Below are 18,738 nucleotides of genomic sequence, written 5' to 3' on the forward strand. Positions count from 1 at the left end.
CATTTCACAGTGATCAATAATTAGTGTTCAGCCTGCCAAAGCCAGCTGGTATTGGTCACTGAAAATAAATAAGTAAATAAATAAAAAGGGAACTATACTATTCTTGCTTCTTGTCCTTATGATTTTTTTTACTTGATAGAGTAGTTCAAAAATAAGCCAGAGTAACACTAAGGTTTATTTGTTCAGTATTTGCCTTGTCATTTTGATTCAACAGAAAACATCTGACCATTTTTTGTTAATCACAGTGGCCAAAAAAAATCTAACTTGGCAATTATTTATTGATATCACATATTTTTAAATAAAACACCATAAAATTTTGTGTTTAAAATCATATAATTGTTTACTTACACTTTCTCTTCAGTGTCTTAGCAGCTAATAAATTGCCTGTTTGAGATCCATATCAAAGTAAGTTATCGATCTAATTGAATTCCAAACTGGGTCAGTAACAATAGAATGTTTGATATTTATGACCAGCTAGAATTTAAGATTGTAGTAGGCCAATATAAATATTTTCAGCTTCATTAGTGTTCTTACATTTTCACTTACTTTAGATGGATCTGAAGAAAAGATCTATAAAATAATTTTTGTAATGTGACCCTTATAAGAAACATCATTAAAGCTGAGTATCTGCTCTTGAGCATCCCTTTCTATAGATGCCAGTTCATGAAGCTGCTCACTCATAACTGAAAATGATTTTTATCATTAGCATTCAGAAAAAAAAAATCTGATCTGAGTGGAAAAAAGTTTCTTCCGTGTAACAACCACTTTTTAAACTTTTTTTTTCCCCCAAATGGAACTACTTTCCCATGTGCCAGGTGCCTGCGGGCAATCTTTGAGATCACACTTGTATTTTGTTTCTTGTGATGCGAGTCCTGTGTTAATGGTGATGTTTGGAAGCTTTGTAAGGAGCAGTGCTTATTGAAACCTAGCTTTACAATGTGTGACCCTTCAGTAGCCTTTGCAGATGTACTTCTTAATTATGATAAGGGCTTCCTCAAAAGCCCTTTATCTAGAAAGCTTCCTCTGTATACTGGAAGCTCAGGCAGGGGTGTTCGTAGACCTTTGGTCAACTCAGTGTTTTCATCTTCACAGTAAGTTGTGAGCACAGACTTTTTAGGGTGCACTTTAAAAATAGTGCCCTGTCAGGTTTAAATGTTACACTTGTGGATGGATCGTTCAGAAAACTTCTCCTGCTGTAGCACAGTGCAGATTTCTGGGACAGAAGTGATTCTTCAAATCTAATTTAAAGGACTTGGAGTTTTTTGATTTAGATGCCATATATTTCTCTTCTATCTTCCCAAAATTAGATGCACACTGTCAGTTAAGTCTCTGGAAAACCCATTTCCCATTGTCTGATAAGTGTTGTGGCAGGAAAACCACAGCAACTAGTTTAGCTTCATTTATTTCTGTTTGTAAAACAAAGATACTCATTACTAATAATTTGTCACTGACGATATCCTGCATAAGTGTTAAATTTAACTTGTTCATTAACTGCAGGCATGTACACATGTGCAAAATGTACCTACCACTTTGTCAAGTCCCATTTGCTGTTACAACTCATCATTCAGTGTTGTCTGTTTCAGAAGAGGAGCACAGCAGGTGTTGATAAGGCTAAGTTTGCATTAATTAATACTGTATTTTTCCTTCTGTAGGTATTTTCTCAGTGCTCAGCTTGGCATCTGAATGTACTACTCTTGCTGCTGAACTTCCCAAAGTGTCTTATGTGAAGGCCTTAGATGTGTGGCTGATTGTTTGCCTTCTCTTTGGGTTTGCATCGTTGGTGGAGTATGCAGTGGTTCAGGTAATGCTAAACAACCCAAAGAGAATTGAAGCTGAAAAAGCCAAGATTGCCAAGGCAGAACAAGCTGAAGGAAAGGGTGGAAACACTGCCAAAAAGAACACTGTGAATGGCACAGGGACTCCTGTCCACATCAGCACTTTGCAGGTAAGAGCTGCCAAGCTGTGTATGCAAAATCAGCATTATCCTATATTAATGTAGTTCCAGAAAGACAACACATAACAATACATAAACTTGCAGGTGGCCAAGATGCTAAGAGCATGCTGGTAATTAATGGCTGGCCATCTAAGCAAATGGTCCCTAATGATTTGGTGTCAGATGTGCTAAATGAAATATTTATTTATTTTTAATACCTTAGAACCATACTTGTTGCTGAGCTTTAGGTAAATAAAGAAGCAAGCAGATTTACAGTTGCTCTTTTTCTTTTAATAAGAAATAGCAGCTGTCAAACTGTCGCTATTGAGAGGACAAGACTTTCAGTCAGTGTTTGATGAGAGCGTGCTCAAATATCAGCATCTCATTGCTTTTCTTGGAACAGCCACAGCTGCACTGCATTGCATGCAAAGAATCTCTACAGCCAGGGATTCAGAAGTCTTGGCATTTGTAAATAAAAGGCAGGTCTGTTTGTCTGTCAAACGGTTCCTGCATTTCTTGTGTTGCCAGATGGAGTATGGCTAAATTGATCAGAGCTCATTCTATGAATAAAGATTAGTTAAGCATCTTAGCTTAGGCCAAAGTTTTCCGTTTAACCCAAGAGTTATCAGACATCCCAGGCCATCTACCCTCAGTTCTGTGGAATAAAATACATGATGCTACAATATGTGGAATATGAGTATGTCTTGTAGTTTTCAATAGCTCTAATTTAGATGTATAGAATAAAGGTATTTGGCCAGGATAGCAGAAACCCAGCCCTAGTGTAAAGCTGGCATTGCCTCATGACTAATTACCCCCAGGTCAGAGGAGCTGCTGATGGCACAGAGCAGTGCACTTGACTGCCATGATTCTCATCTGATAGAGCCTCCTAAGAACTGTTTTGGCAGACAACCAGATTCAGCAGCAAGCGGCATTGGAGCTCGTCCTATCCAGGAGTATAAAATGATGAATTCTGTCATCTATGCTATCATGTCATATTTTAATCTTTTTTTCCAAGAAGGTAGGTTTGAGTGCACACTTTATTTCTAAGCTTTGAGGAAGCCCAGTTATGATAAAGGGCTCAGAATCACATACAAAACATTTGTCCTACAACTGAAACACTTCCCCCGATGCAGTGCGTTTTATTTTGATGAGATAAAGATATGACAAATTTCTCACAGTTAAGTGCTTGGATCACTAAGTCTATATTTGGACGTTATAAATAAGTAGAATTACTTTTAGATTTTGAGCATCTCTAGGATACTCGAGCATCTAGGATACTTAGCATCTTTCAAACAAATTATACATTTAAATAGATAAACGTGACTTTAAGCCCATATGTACATCTGTGGGTGCACGTTATCCTATATATTTGAGCACTATAAATATACTCAGCTGGAAGCTCCCTCTCTGACCTAGCTACTGCTTAGGAATACTTTGACAGTTCTTACCACTGGAAGGCTGCACTACTCTTCTAAATCAAAATAGGTCTAAATCTTTCAATAGCTCTGACTCTTAATCCAAATCTAGGCCTGCCCCACAGCATTTGGCTGGCTCACATACAGAGCTAGCAGTGATCAAGTAAAGAATGCATTTGTCATATGGCAAATATGCAAGGGAAGGAAATATTAAAGAAACAGATAGTGGAAAAAACTGTATATTGAAAGGCAGAATATGAAAGCCAGAGTGCTGTCCCAGAACGTCAGGAGCTGTTTCTCATCAGGATTGTGTTTGAGGAGAGAACACATACTGTGTTAAATATCTGGAAAGAGCAGAAGTATTTGAGGATGTTCTAATTCTTTCCTCACAACAGGCATACAAAAATCTGAATGCACCGAGTCATGAAAGCAAGGTGATAATAAGGAAAAAGAGAAGGCATAGCTGTAAATTTCACTAGCTGGATTTGAAATTGAGTGAGGTTCAAAGATAAATCCAACAGGAAAGACCTGGAAACACAAGTCTCCTAGTGGGGAAAAACAGAAAGCATGAATAATTGCATTGCCCAAATGAAGCACTTTGTTATTGTGAGATATTAATGGAGAGATACTATAATATAGCCAGAAGTTGTTAGAGGGGAATCAAGTTTATTTCACTTCACAATAAGCCTATGTTTCATATTGTTTAAGAAAACAAGTCAAAGCAAAGATCATACTTAAATACTTTTTAATTGCTAGAAATTTTTCTGTACATCCTAAAAATTTGCAGCCTGATGCCATTTGTAATGGAAGGTAAGGAGAAGAGGTCCCTTGTAACAGAGCCTGGCGATATTCCCCTGGAAATTCTCAGCTGAAAGCACTTCCAGCACTGTGTCATATCAGGAGAGTCAGTGATAGTGACTGATGTTCACCAGCAGCACTAGAGGAGATGGTAGGATGAAAACAGTGTTCACAATTTGAGAAAGCCCCCTATGGATGCATAGCTTATTTTCTTCTCTGCCAAGTCCTGGGTATTGGCTGAAGTAAAGCTGTGTGTTGCAAACATACACCAAGTTCCAGAGTTTCTGACTCACGACCCTTGCCCAACAAGAGCCCTTCAGAGATCAGTGCCATTTTAAGCCCAAAGGTTTATCAGTGTCTATGTGAGTAAATTCAGTGGGTACATTCTGGCAAGATCACCCTGAAACTGTAGGGAAAAAAATAGAAAATTCAGTAGAAGCTGTTCTGCTGATTTTGCTAGGAGCTGTAAAGGCTAGAAGACATGAGAGCTATTTGGCTCCTTGTACATAGAGACTGCACATAGCTGCAGTTGTAAGCAGAGGAGGAAATTATGCAGCCTGGTGGTAACTGCTGGCAGTGGTTTTTTACTGGGAATCCTCAGTAGGAGTTTGAGTGTGTTTCCTAGCAATGCAACATCATACATGATGAGAACAAGCAAAAAGAGAAATGTTTGGAAGCTGAATCAGTTTCTTTCTTCTTTCTCTGGTGGCATGATTACAAGGAGTGATTGCATGGTTAACTGTAACAACACCTTTCCACTGCAAAAGTCACATTTTCATCAAGCCCATTTCTAGATGCTGTCCCCCACAGGTAATGCACTGATGACTGAAGTGAACATTTGCTAAAAGGATAGCTCTGGCAGATGATGAATAGGTCTGTGCAAGTGGTGTAATAGCTCTAAACCTAGTTATTTTTTAAGAGAAGTGGTGCTTTTGCTTGCCTTGTCTTGTCTGAACTGCCTTTAGGCTCTGAAACCTGATATGCATCTTGTTCATCTTTAATTGATTTTCATTTATAATATACTGGACCATTGGTGGTGACCTGTGGTGACCTGATCTTCATTTCTGTGTTTTCCCTTCAAGTAGTACTCTAAACTCAGATTCTTCTCATAGAACTACCATAAACTCAGTTTGCATTTTATCTTGTGTGGAAAACCACAGGCTACAATCTATTTTAATAGTTGCTGACAGCATTTCAGGTACAGGGTAGGTACTTTCTGCTCTAGTGAGTCACGTATCTATCCTTAGAGATAATTCAGAACACGACTGCAAAAAGGCCCTGAGCAATCTGCTCTCGCTGACCCTAATTTGAGCAGGGGGGCTGGACTTAGATGATCTCCAGAGGTCTCTTCCAACCTCAGCTAGGCTGTGACCGCGTGATATTTTGTTTTACTTTTCTGCTAGTGGGGTAATGAGAATTTGCAGATAACACAGTGATTGGATTGGGAAAGCAAGCTCCTGCTTATGGCACCACGGAACACACTCAGTCTGAATACCCACTAATGCTAAACAGTCATTACTTTATTGGTGGTCTAAACCTGTTATTATGCTAAAAGCAAGAAACGAGGTCAGCCTTCAAGTGCAAGAAAGATTAAGTTTGTTGCAGCTACTCCTTCATCTGGTATGGAGGACTCTTGCACAAGCAGGACCAGTGACAGATGTGCATGCCAAAAGAGGTTGGGTACAAGGGAAGAGAAAATTCTGTGGCAGAGGAGAAGTGCTGTGAAGGGCAGGGAGTGAAAGCTTTGCTACAGTGGGGAAGCACTTCAACCTTCAGGACTCGTGCTGAGCTTGAGAGGCTGCTGCTGCTATCTCATGTTTGAAGATTTGCCAGAAATCTTTGACAGTGCAATGCTCATCTCATAAATTCTTGAAACCAATTTATGCCTCATTCTCACAGAGAAAGAAGACTTGATCATGGGATGAGCAGTCAAGTGAAAAGTCTTTATTCTATTTGCACAAAACAAATTTAGCTGAGTTCTAGTATTTTTGGTGTTGTGAAAGGACAGATTTTACATATTTGAAAATCGTTTATTTCTCATCTAGCTGCAAGAATTTAAACAAAAAATATGATGTTGGTGAGCTAAGAGCATTCAAAACAGCTATAGAACAGAAGGAAAGATATACTAATTGTAAACAAAACAGAAGAAAACAATTGAAAACAGACTCTCCATTGACTGAAAACTAACTCAACTATAGGCATTTCTATTTTATTCTCAGTGGCAAAAGGAGATGCTGATGGTGGCTAATAGAACTTGAAATCCTGGAAATGTTGGAAATAGATAAGAAAAAGATAAAACCAACAAACAAACAAACAAAACTCAAAGGCATATAACAAAGCGCATGTATGGTCAACATAACTGAATCATAGAATGATTTGGGTTGGAGGGGACCTTTAAGATCATCTAGTTCCAACCCCCATGCAACAGGCAGGGACACCTCCCTCTAGACCCAATTACTCAAAGACCAAGTTGATCAAAAGAGCAACAGAAAGTTATTTTACATGTATATCAACAGTAAAAAACAAAACAAAACAAACAAAAACAGCAGAAAAAAGAATATTGTTCCACTACTAGAGAGAGATGCTCTAATAGTCAAGAATTAGCAGAAAAGACAAAAGTGTTGATAAAATGTTCCAATTTGTGTCTGGAAGAAAGATGAATACATCCAATCAAACGATGAAATAGTTTCCATTGGCAGCAGGTAATGAGGATGTTAAACAGTAGCTATTCAAGTCAGACATTTTGAAACCAGGATGTCAGCTAAAGTTTCCTCTAAGATTTTGTACAGAGCTGGTCCAGGAGTTGATTTTTCTATAATAAATCCTTTTAAATGGGGAGGTGGGGGGTTCCAGATGACTGTGAGAAGCTAACTTTGTTCCAGTACTTTTAAAGGCTGGGTGACATAATTTGAATAATTACAAGACTGACATCAATCAGTGGAAAATATTAAATAGCTAACAGGGGGCTGAATAATAATTATTCATAATTATTAATTATGATTAACTTTACTCATAATTCAGTTCCCTATTAGCTACTACTTTAAAATGGTCAGTGAAATGAAAGGTGATCTGCATGTTTATTTATTTAACCAAGTGGTATATATTTTTTTAAAGATTATCAGTCTGTTTGGCAGAGATAATAGAATGGAGGAACAAAACTGTGAAGAATGTTTGGCTTTGTATGTCAGTGTGATTACATCATCTGAATTATAGAAAGTCAAGGTTAGATTTGTTACCGTCTGTAAGTACCAGCAGTTAATCAGGCTAAGTATGGTCATGCTTCATGACTGAAAATCGAAGCCAAATAAACTCAGGTTAGAAATGAAATAAGGCACATATGTTTGTGGAGAACAAGGTCATGGAAAAAAATCTCAATTGGGGATGTTTTTAAAGGAAAATGCAGTGTAAGTGGTCCATGGACTGCAGCTGTGGGCAGCACTCGCCAGCCTAAATTTTGGAGAAGGTGAGAACGGGTCGTTGCAACAGATCTTCTGGCTTCTGGGAGCCCTTTTTAGATATTTCTGAGCTGTGCACCAAAGGGCAGGTGTGCTGTGCACCACAGCAGACCTACATAAGGAAGCCTAACCTTGGTAGGAGCTGTGGTACTGTGGCTTGTATTTGGGCTGAGCCCCAAGAGAGAGCCCTGGTGCCTTTCCCTGCCCTTCTCCACCTGTGTACTGGCAGGAGGAGAGCAGCTCCTGGCTCTGTCTTGGATGTGGCACTCACTCTCTTCTCCCCACACAAATGCTCCCAACCCTAGTGCTTTGGATCTGGGACCCTCCTGCTGGCCAGGCACAGGTCACCATGCTGAGGTAGGGCAAGAAAAACAATAGCAAATGCTTTCCAAGGCCACATTCTGTGTCAGCATGAAGTTGAAAGGATTATAACAGATGTGGGAAGCCTTTAACTTTACTTTGTTTGCAAATCTTTGGTAAAGTCTTTTGATACTCTGCATTCAAGTCCCCTACTATCATACTGCACAGATGCTGTCTGTGTAATCTTTAGTAGGTTCATGAGTATCATTACACTTTCTAGCACAGACAGGGTTAATTAAATGCAGTTAAGCTACATTTAATATATGTTATTTCACTTGGTTTAAGGAAGGTTGTGGGTGTGAGCAACAGAAATGTTGGAGAGCGTATGGGAAGAAATTAAAAAATATCTCCAGGCAGCAACTGAATTAGAAAATAGAATCACACTGAATTTGTAAACCCAGGAAAATGAAAGCTGCTTTTTTTTTTCTTTTTTTCTTTTTTTCTTTTTCTTTTTTTTTTTAAATAATAGAAGCATATGCTGAGAAAAGAAAAATTGGGGCCAGGTTACTTTTACAAGAAAAATTGTGTCACCATGATAAATCAGCTGGTGCTAAACTAAGCAGGGCTCTGTGTGAATGTGTTGTGAGTAGTCTTCCACTTGTGAGGAGGAGGTGACCTAGAAGCTGTTCCTTCAGCTCTCCTTGCAAGCAAATGAGAACTGACTTGTAAAAGCCTCTACCAGAACACTTCTTAGAAATTGGAGTGGGACAGAAATATTCCATGTTGTCTTACAAGAGCACAGAGATAACAGTTAGCATCATTGAGTTTTACTGTTTTACTCTGGTAAGATGAGGAATGGACTGTAAGTTTGCGAATCTGAAAGGAAGTCTCTAATTCCTTACATGATTCTGTTTCTCACAACAGCCTATTTAATGTTACCAGTTTTGACCATGAGGAAGTGTGATAAATAAGGAATGAAGGAACAATATTCCTGCGATTCTTGAGTTAACGTGTGGCCCAGTCCTGCAAGTTGCCCTTTCATTGCTCAAGAGTCATCTTCATAGCTTGACTGCATAAATCTAAGACTGTGGGGAGTCTCTCAGATCAGTGATCCTGTCCCCAGTGCCCCCGTGTCACACAGTGACACATACGTTGGGTCTTACAAGTCTCAGTCACCACCTTACTGGGCAGCTTGTCCCTTTTACTTCAGTACAGAACATTGCTTCTGGATGTCAGCTCTTGGAAGACAGGCAAACAAATTCAGCAACTTTTATACATAATTTTGCTGTACCGTCATGGAATAGCTATCTTACTTCTCTTTTATATAAATTGTAATCTTGTTTTAGTTGTGAAACCCGCACGTCAGTTTTAGTGTATTGCTTCTGAAATAGACTATTTATATATATATATATATATAATAATTTTATTTTTATTTTTGTTTATATATATAATAAATATATGTCTGGCAAACCTGGGGAGGTTCACTCTTGCTTGAAGCCAATTCTGCCTTGCTTCTCCTCCACCTTACATGAGAGTCATCCCTGTCAGCAATGGGAGTGAAAGCCCCAGCCAAAATGTAGATCTCTTCCTGACTATCATAGCTCTTCTAATCAAGGATAACTTGTCAGTTGTCATAGAGAAACTAAGAATATTCTTCAAAATATTTTTCATTCATTCATAAGTCTGGTACTGTATTCCATTCTAATTATTTTAATAAGTTATGAAATATGATAATGCAAATATCTCGAACCATCAGACTGCAGAAAATCAGAGGTGGAGGGAGCTGAGGCTGAAGGCTTTGTGATGGGGAGAGAGGATGCTGGGAAAACGAAGTGGGGAGCTTTGGGGAGAACTGAGTTTAGTGGATCAGTGATTCCAGGGAGCTCCATCAGTTATCTTAATCACTTGCTTGTGTGTATCACCTGGTGAACCAGCATGTTTTTCAACTCTCAGATTATTTATGTGAACAAATGGCATTATTAATGATGCTGTTACGTTATGTTTTTTTAATTATATTTTATTATTTATTTATTTATTTATTTATTTATTTTGCTGCTTTTTGTACTGCAAATAAAATGAAATGCTGTGAGAGGTTTACCAAAATCACATAGCACAGAGCCTTGCAAGAAGTCTTCCAATTCCTTCAGGCTACCTAACAACATGAGGTGATCCTCATAGAGATTTATTGTCTCTGAAATAGAATCTTTCTAAAATCCAAGGAAGGGAAGATCAGAATTCTTTTTTTCTCCCAAAATGCTTTTATATATATATATATATTGCTCTCTCTGTATATTGCTAATAGAATTGTAGAATTGTCTGGTTTGTAGGAAGGGGAGATTCACCTGGGGATACCCGTTAGTATAGTAATATTTGAACCCAAGAGCACTGATGGAGCTGTAGGAAAGACACATATTCAGCTGTTAGTTTACATTTTCCAGTTACTTCCCAGATACCAATGGGAAGTACCTGGAGTGCTGTCACATCCTGGTTGCCTTCTTTAGAGAGGTGTCAGTGACCTCCAGTACAAAGAAGGTGTCTTTTCACTTCACAAGGTTATCACCCAAGGTGAGATTAATGATCTTGAGGTGGCTAGTACGTAGAATCAGAAGAGATTTTATTATTTTTTTTATCAAAATCTGAATTTTAGAGCTAATTCTGAGCATCCAGGTCTCAGGGAAGAAAAAAAAAAAGAAGCATTGAATAGTGTCTTTCCTGCAGATTCATCAGCACAGAATGTGTTTCCAAAAATATTCTCTACTAAAATATTCTCTCCTCTTCTGTCATCTTAAAATGAAGGCGTCTAACTATAGCAGGTTGCACAGCATGAAGCACCTTGTGCATGAAAAATTACACAATTATGAATGTTTGGATTAGTTTATGTGATTGACTGATGATGCTTAAGTACTTTATAATGCAACCATTCAGCAAATTAGGCTGATGTAATGTATCCCTATCAACAAGTAATTTCCTGTATGTTTGTTTGCAGTGTTCTCTAGCATCTACATTAAGTTTGTTAATGAATTATGGTGAGTAGATCATGATTTCCCTCGCTCTTTATTTCATAGGTTGGTGAGACCAGATGCAAAAAAGTTTGCACTTCGAAATCTGATCTGAGATCCAACGATTTCAGCATTGTTGGAAGCTTGCCAAGAGATTTTGAATTATCAAATTATGACTGTTATGGGAAGCCCATTGAAGTCAACAATGGGCTCGGAAAGTCTCAAGCCAAGAGCAACAAGAAGCCTCCTCCTCCCAAGCCTGTCATTCCATCAGCAGCAAAGAGAATTGATCTTTATGCAAGAGCACTGTTTCCTTTTTGCTTCTTGTTCTTCAACGTCATATATTGGTCCATATATTTATGATGAATCTTTTATTTATCTTTTTCATCTGTAAAATATATCCCATTTCATATCCCTTCCCTGTCATGAAGGCCAATGTGTGAAATTATTTGCGTTTGCAAAGCAATATGTTGCATTTTGATGCCATGCGATTGTACTGAAAATATGGCATCTGAAATTTGAAAGCATGACACTGCAATGTCTGTGCTTCTACCAATGTTGTATATAAATGTACAGCATACATCTTGCTTTAGGAATATATAAAAGATAACGCATACTACATTGTAAAGCTGAATAACTCCCTTCAGTTATTAGTAACATACAGAGATCTAAAGTGTTTCTGATAATGAAACTGATGTGCACGTTGAGTATTATTAAAATCAGTATTCTAGTATATGTAGTATTTAAAAGCTTTTCTGCTGACTTTCTGAGAAAAAAAAAAAACACACATCTTGTTCTTGTATAATTTTAGATGGCACTGGTGAAGAAAAAGCTAAGTTGTGAATCCTGTTATTTAGATGCCGTAAGTGAAGGCAGGATTGAATAAGCTGATCTTGTCTGCGTGGAAAAATGAAGATCAGATAATTGCTGATTTTGTAATCAAAATCAGTTTTGTAAAATTTAAGGAAAAAAAAAAAAGCAATTGCATCCATCAAGCAAGCACACTTCAAAAATCTGTTAGAATACGCTGACTATTAAGCATTGTGCCCAATTTTGACTCTTGTTTCCTTAGACACAAGCTGGATATGTCGAACAGTCTGCTTTCTAGACTGAAGGTATCAGGAATTTTGGAGAAACACCACAAGATGCTGTTCAGTATCTGTTTATATTATACATTTTTACATTGGTCTGTTCTCTGGCTCATCTTCTCTTGTGTCTTGCAAGCATACAGTGAAAAGTCGCAGCTAATTTTTTTGTTGAATCTGATATGTCTTACTCATTTTGCTTTGTTTATCCTCTTGAAAGCCCGTAGTTTAAAGAAACTCTTTGTTTTCATGATGAAATCCGTTTTTAACTCTAGCTATACATTTTCTGTTTGCCTTTTGTAGCACAGATGATCTGGGCTAACATCTAGCTAGCTAGAAGTCTGAGGATCTAAGTCTATTAAACACGCCATGAATTCTTACGCCTATGTGTTAATTGATGACTGCCCTCCCCAGCTCATTTACTTGGCTGCTACTTGTTGGAAAACAAGATCCTGTGCTTGAAACAGTTTGATTAGGGGCTGTTCTCCATTATTTTATTTTTTTTTCCCAGAGAAAACCAGAAAAATGGATTCCCCAGGGTGCATAGGGCAGGAATCTGTACCTATGGCCTCCATTGGTGCCACAGTATACTACTCTGTAAGGGCAAGTGATGAGGTAAAATACATTCAAATGAAAGCTTCTTGTATGTAAGTAGTCCAAGTAGTGTATGTTTCCTGAGAGTGCACAGAGACTACATCTTCAGCCCTTGACAACATACTGTAAAGAAACGTTTTCACTTGTAAAACTGGGGAATAAAATGTAGTTAAAATATGAAAATAAGACAGTTCTTGATAGGTTGGCAAATCGTTCAAGGGAATACAGATTATTGGAAGGGGCTGAATTAAAATATTCCATAAGGTAAAAAACAGATAAATTCACATTTGTCATGCTGCAGTTCTATTATAGAATGTGTTGAGCCAGTGCAAGACAAAGGACTCTCCTATCATTCTTGTGTTGCTCCCTGCCACGTGAGCATTGTGGATGTACAACAAGCTTGTGTAACCAAAGGTTGAAAGTAGAACTATAAAAGGAGGGAACTAGGTCGCACTGGCTTCACTGGATACCTGGTGGATCTGTTAACTGTGGTTTTCTAGCCACTGCCACTTCATGATCAACAGCCCAGTACTGGTTTTAGGTGGAACCGATGCAACGGCTGTATTTCATATTACTGCCACCTAAAAAGCATGGTTGGCCTTCCATCTTGGAAGTTATTGATGATTGCTGGCCTAACATCGTTTTTGTGATACAAACTGCCTCAGATGTCTTTCGTTCCTGCAACTCATGTTTGGGCAGAAGAGGTCTTTTGTTCACAATAAGGTTGCACGCTTTCACTGAGCTTCCTTGCCATTTTCTCTTGGAGATTTTCTTTACTAGGCAGCTAGAGTTTGTCCTTTGGATTTCTTTCTGATAAAGAGGAAATGGAAAGGAAGTAAGAAATGTTATGGAAGAGAAATCATGAATTCCCCAATGTTGAACTGGGGGAAAATTGCTAGTACAAAGTTTCAGAGTGGGAAAAGTATTTACAGAATTGCTAGGGACCGTAAGAAGCAATAAGGATAACTCAAAGAGAGGAAGGGAGGGGTGACTTTTATACATACATCAGAGTGCTATATTTATAGACATTATTTATTCTCATACTTGTATTTTTTCTTACAGCATTGGAAGGCAAGAAAACAATTATATGTATTGGAAATTATATGACTTTTGGAAGATAATTTTCTTGTTAGAAATGTTATTAAATGATTCATCTGTAATTAATGTCCACATTTTATCTGTATAATCACAATTACAGATTTTATTGTTAAATTAATCTTTGTTCCTTCTTGCTTTCCTGCTTACTTGATGGGTTTCGTGTTTTATCATAAAAAAAATTAATCAATAATTCACTGTAATTGCTTTCCAACTCAAACAAAAGGAAGGAAAAGGAATGTGTACTATTAAGATAAAGGCTTTTCATTCATTGCAGCACAAAGACTTAAGGACAGAAGCAAAGTTTAATAGCAATTTTTAAAAAACAATTATCAACTATAAAGCAATAATATTTTTTACTCATAAAGATAATACTGCAGTTTTTGAATTAGCTCAGAATGTATTAACTTCTCCTACTGAACAGTAATAATTGATTTATTTTGCTTCTTTCCTCTAAAGGTCATTGAGTTTTGCGTATCATATCACATTGTGGTCCTCCAGCACCCTCTAGTTGTAAAGTTCTGTCTGTTGACTTATTTCCAGAACAAGGTGCAAGTATAAAACGGTACGGAAAGTATGGAATATTACTTGATACTATGGAAAAAAAAAAGCTAATTATTTAATAATGAATGGACATAAAATCAGTGGACGGCTACGGAAACCTGCCATGCGGTATGGTTTGAAAGATGTAGAAAATAAGACATTTGATTAGTAGTAAAGGTGAAGCTTGTAAAGAACACGTTAGTAACTGGATGATCTGGTCATGACGTGTGAACAAACTGCATGATTCAAAAATCTGTTTCTAATGGAGAGACCATCTGTGTTTCAGCTGGCATTTGCTTTATGTTCTTCTCTTGGCTGCTAGGCGAGTTACAAATTTCTGTTCTACCCTTAGCATAAACCTCAGTATCTTTTGGTAAGAAAGCATCAGGGGGTAGCACCCTTTCCTTCAAAGCTTTGGAAGCATCTTTATAGGTCAGACTTCTAGAACTCTTTAGCAGGAAGTGCTACTTTAGATATGGATTAATCCATTACTTAACTTCATCCACAAATTGAAGCTACACAATAAGTTAGGATGTGACCTGAGCAGGTTATCAGCTACTGTGCATTGATACTCTACCAGGACGTGTGAAATGGACTGTGATGAAGTAATTTACTTCGTTCTTAAAGTGTGGGAATCCATACTTTATGCTAGTTAGACTTGTACTTGATGCCCAGTTGTAAGAACAGCTCTGCCAGTGATTTTGGTCACTTCCTTTTTTTTCAGTCTTCTGTTAATTCTGTCTGAGATAGTATATGTGAGCAGCATATCTTTGGAGTGAAGAAATGATTTTCTGTAAGTGCAACTTACCGACCACTTAGAAACATTGCCAGGCAGGTTTCATTCTTCTAAGTCTTTGGATCAATTTGCTCTTGTGTACGGGAACTGCTGAATCACAGCCTGAACCTCTGATTGACCACCTGAGGTGAGCAATGAGACAGCCCTGGGAGCACAGGTGAAGGCAATTCTCCTGTGCTATCAGAAAGACTGGAGCCTGGCTCTACCTCTCCTAAATCCTTTTTAAGAGCTGACTACCAGTGGGGAAGGATCTATTTTGGAGATCACGCCTCTTGGAGTCTTTTCAGTGAGCCCAGGACAAGGGTAAGCTTTCCAACCATTCTTCTTTGGTGCGATAACTTGTTTAGCCCAACTTTCCTGTATATCTCTTAATTATAACATCTGTATATTCATTGATTATATATCTTGGAAATAGAGGACTTTAACTAAAGAGAAAACTGATTTAACACTCTATTATTCATTGGAGAGAATGTAGTAATGTTGCCTCTTGGGGCAGTTCAGTGGTCATGACCCATAAAGATTGATATGCTTGTATAAGTGTTTTGAAGGAAATGCAGATAGCAGATACCCTAATTTACTTTAAAGAATTTCACCCTGGAGTGAGAAGATAATTCACTTAAGGAATCTGCCATAAATATTTAGGTAATTTATGCGGAGACTTTATAATACAGATGAGACCATTGGTCTCTTCTTCAATTCAAGCAGCTTACCATTGCAGTTATTGAATAACTTGTGCTGAGGATATTTATAGAATAGATAACAATAAATTATTTATTTCCAGAGAGTGCAGCCTGAGTATATGTAATGTCAAGTGATTTGTCAGGCTACAGAGATAACTTAGTGCTGAAATGAGTACAAATGTGGTGTATAGGGTAGATAAGGGAATGTTAGAACACCATTACTTCGTGCTTTGGTGTGCTAATTCTGGGATTAAAGATACAGTTGAAGGGGGAAGGAAAAAAAAAAACAACACAGAAATTCAGGTACAGAGATTAAATAATACTTTTGTGTCTACAATTTAATTTTCTGGATGTAGTAATAATATGGTATAACAGTTGCCTTCTTTTTATAAAAATACAAAGAATTGCTTAAAAAAAATAATAATAATTCATCTGTGGTGCCAAAAAGATACAAAACCTAGTTCTTTCCGTAGGAGGGTCTATGCTGGAATAAAGGAGAAATAAAATCCAGTCTTGTTTAACATAAATTCTCATTGTTACAGTTGTGTCTCTACCACTGTAGAAAATAGTTGAGCTGCTTGCAGCATGCCCTTGCATTTTGGCTGACTTAAGAAACTCGCATGCCTGTCCACCTCTCATAAGCTGTCCTCACTCCTGATGGTAGACATCAGAACAAAGACATGTGGCTCTTCTGAAATGTTTTTGAAAAAACCTTCATTGCTATGAATGCATCTACTCTGCTGGCCCTGGAACGTCTGCAGCTAATGCAGGCTTACCCAAATTAACTTTAAACTTGCTGTCTGGGGACTGCTAGCAATGCAGTCATGGCAACACAAGCAGAGGCGGGGGAAGCCTACCTGCTGGTGTGGGAAAACAATCAGAATTTGGTGTTAACCCCCACACAGATTGCTGCTGCCCTGCTCAGGCTTAAAGTTAGCTGATGGAGGTGTTCACCAATTCGTATCTATGTAAGAATGTTGAACTCCATGTGATGCATGATCAGGTGGAGCTGGATTGTTTTCTTCCACTGGTGGTGTGAGAGATGCTGCTGTAAAATGTATGTCTTGATGTCATGAAGCTCTTCTGTCATATTTAACTTCATGTTCTGACAAAAGTGTTCACTGGTAGTGCCAAAAAATGAAACTCTTCGTGCTGAGCCAACACAAGTGTAAATGAGTGAGTGGGATTTGTCCATCTGAGCATGAAGGAGATTGTCTGCTGCATCTTAGTCATACAGACTATCCCTTAAAAGTGCCATTCTGTTTAAGGCACTAATGCTGGTAATGATGATTGGATCACAATCTTAAAAGCATAGTATCCCAAAACATCCCAAGATGGAGGGACCCCCAGGGGTCATTGAGTCCAACTCCCAGCTCCACAGTGACCACCCGAAATCCAAACCCTATGTCTGGAAGTGGTATTCTAATGCTCCTTGAACTCCAGCAGCTTGGGTCTGTTCTCACTGCCCTGGGCAGCCTGTTCCATGCCTGTCTGCTCCCTGTGAGCAGTTGTAGCTGCCATCAGGCCTCCCCTTGGCCTCCCTGGCTGTACAGACCAATGGGACCTCAGCTGCTCCTCGTATGTCTTGCCCTCTAGATCTTTCTCCATCTTCCTAGTCCTTCTTTGAATGCTTTGTAATATATTTTTGTCCTTCTTTTATTGGGGCACCCAGCCCTGCACGCAATGCTCAAGTTGAGGCTGCACAGCACTGAGCAGAGAGGAAAATCTCCTCCCTTACCTGGTGGCAGTGCTGAGCCTGATGCACCCCAGCTGGCAATAAGCCACATAACGTGCTTTGAAAGAAGGAGCATGAAGGCTGTGGGGTAGAAAGGATAGGGTTATGGATAATTGTTTTCCAGGCTGTGGGAGTAGATCAGTTATTTTTTTCATACGCATCTGTGCATGCCTGTTTCTTTCCATGAACATCACAGAAGAAATCATTTTTTACTTAGGAAAGCAAAGTCAAGAGGTTTTAGGGCCCTAGAAACCCTCCTGAGTATAGCAGATCAAGCTGCTGTACCGCTGCCCTCCACCAAGACCCTCCAGCTACAAGAGATCCTTCTCTAACGGTACAAATAGCAAGAAAAATCCCTGCTGAAACTGCTGCTGCTGAGAGGAAAAGCTTTGCGTTGGCAGCCCCTTGTTTCTTCTTTCTCTGCATTATCCCTTGTGATAATCAATAGCACCATTTAGCTTTTTTCTTCTGCAAAGTGCTCCTTTCAGCAAGCCGGCCTCATTTCCTCATCAAGACGATTCTGCTGTCACACCAGCATCTCACGATGTCTGGGCAAGGATCTGCACGTCAACCTGATGGAGCCCATGAAGGCACACCAACTCTGATGCTCAGGAACAGATCAGTGATGACAGATGACGAGAGGGCTTTCTGGGTTTTAAAATTTTAACGCCAGCTGCATCGTGTCATTTTAGCTATGTCCCTTTAACTTAGAATGTTGTATTATTTGGATAGAAACTCGCTGCATGCGTTGTATTTTCTAGTTCAATATGTTGGATCATGAGTTTCTTGTCCAAAGCAGAATATGCAAGAAAAGTAGCTCAGTGACTATTTTAAAATGTTGATTAACCTTCAAACTTGATTTTGACCCAGAGGTTTGGGAAATATATTCCTCAGTGTTTAATAAGCCCTACGCTGTCACAACAGATTTATCAGTGTGTCAAGCAGGCTCCTTCTTTCAGATTCATTTGTTTGTTTCTTTGACTCCCAAAGGCTGTCATATTGGGAGACATTAATTAACAGACTGGCTATTTTGAAGGCGTGATGCTGGCAGGAGCTGGCTGTAAAGGCTGATGTCTTTGACCGAGGCAAATCCAACATCAACTTCTGCTTTGGATAAAGCTACCTGCTTGTGCTGCTCATCCTGGTCAGCAACAGCACTATTTGGGTTGCTAAACCTTCCAGAGGGGTTTCAGAGTCAGGCGATTGTAAAAACCATCTTCTTCTTCTCAAGAAAATGCAAATAGCATACAGCATTCACCGTGAGCTGTTATCAGCTTCGTGGAGTTGAGCTTTAATCTTTATCTGCTAAT

The 18,738-nt window shown here is 38.6% G+C and overlaps 1 protein-coding gene across 3 annotated transcripts in view; it reads left to right on the forward strand.

Moving 5' to 3' along the window:
• The window catches only part of GLRB (glycine receptor beta), a 47,084-nt gene extending 31,922 nt beyond the window's left edge, over positions 1-15,162 (forward strand). For all 3 annotated transcript variants that reach the window (XM_003205362.4, XM_019614429.2, XM_019614428.2), the window contains 2 exons: positions 1,653-1,945; positions 10,967-15,162. In XM_003205362.4, coding sequence (XP_003205410.1) covers positions 1,653-1,945; positions 10,967-11,263 — 590 coding nt within the window. In that variant the 3' untranslated portion in view covers positions 11,264-15,162. The remainder of the gene's footprint in view (positions 1-1,652; positions 1,946-10,966) is intronic.
• The last annotated feature ends 3,576 nt before the right edge of the window (positions 15,163-18,738 follow it).

The sequence above is a fragment of the Meleagris gallopavo genome, chromosome 4 (assembly GCF_000146605.3).
Source record: "Meleagris gallopavo isolate NT-WF06-2002-E0010 breed Aviagen turkey brand Nicholas breeding stock chromosome 4, Turkey_5.1, whole genome shotgun sequence".
Classification (NCBI taxonomy): domain Eukaryota; kingdom Metazoa; phylum Chordata; class Aves; order Galliformes; family Phasianidae; genus Meleagris; species Meleagris gallopavo.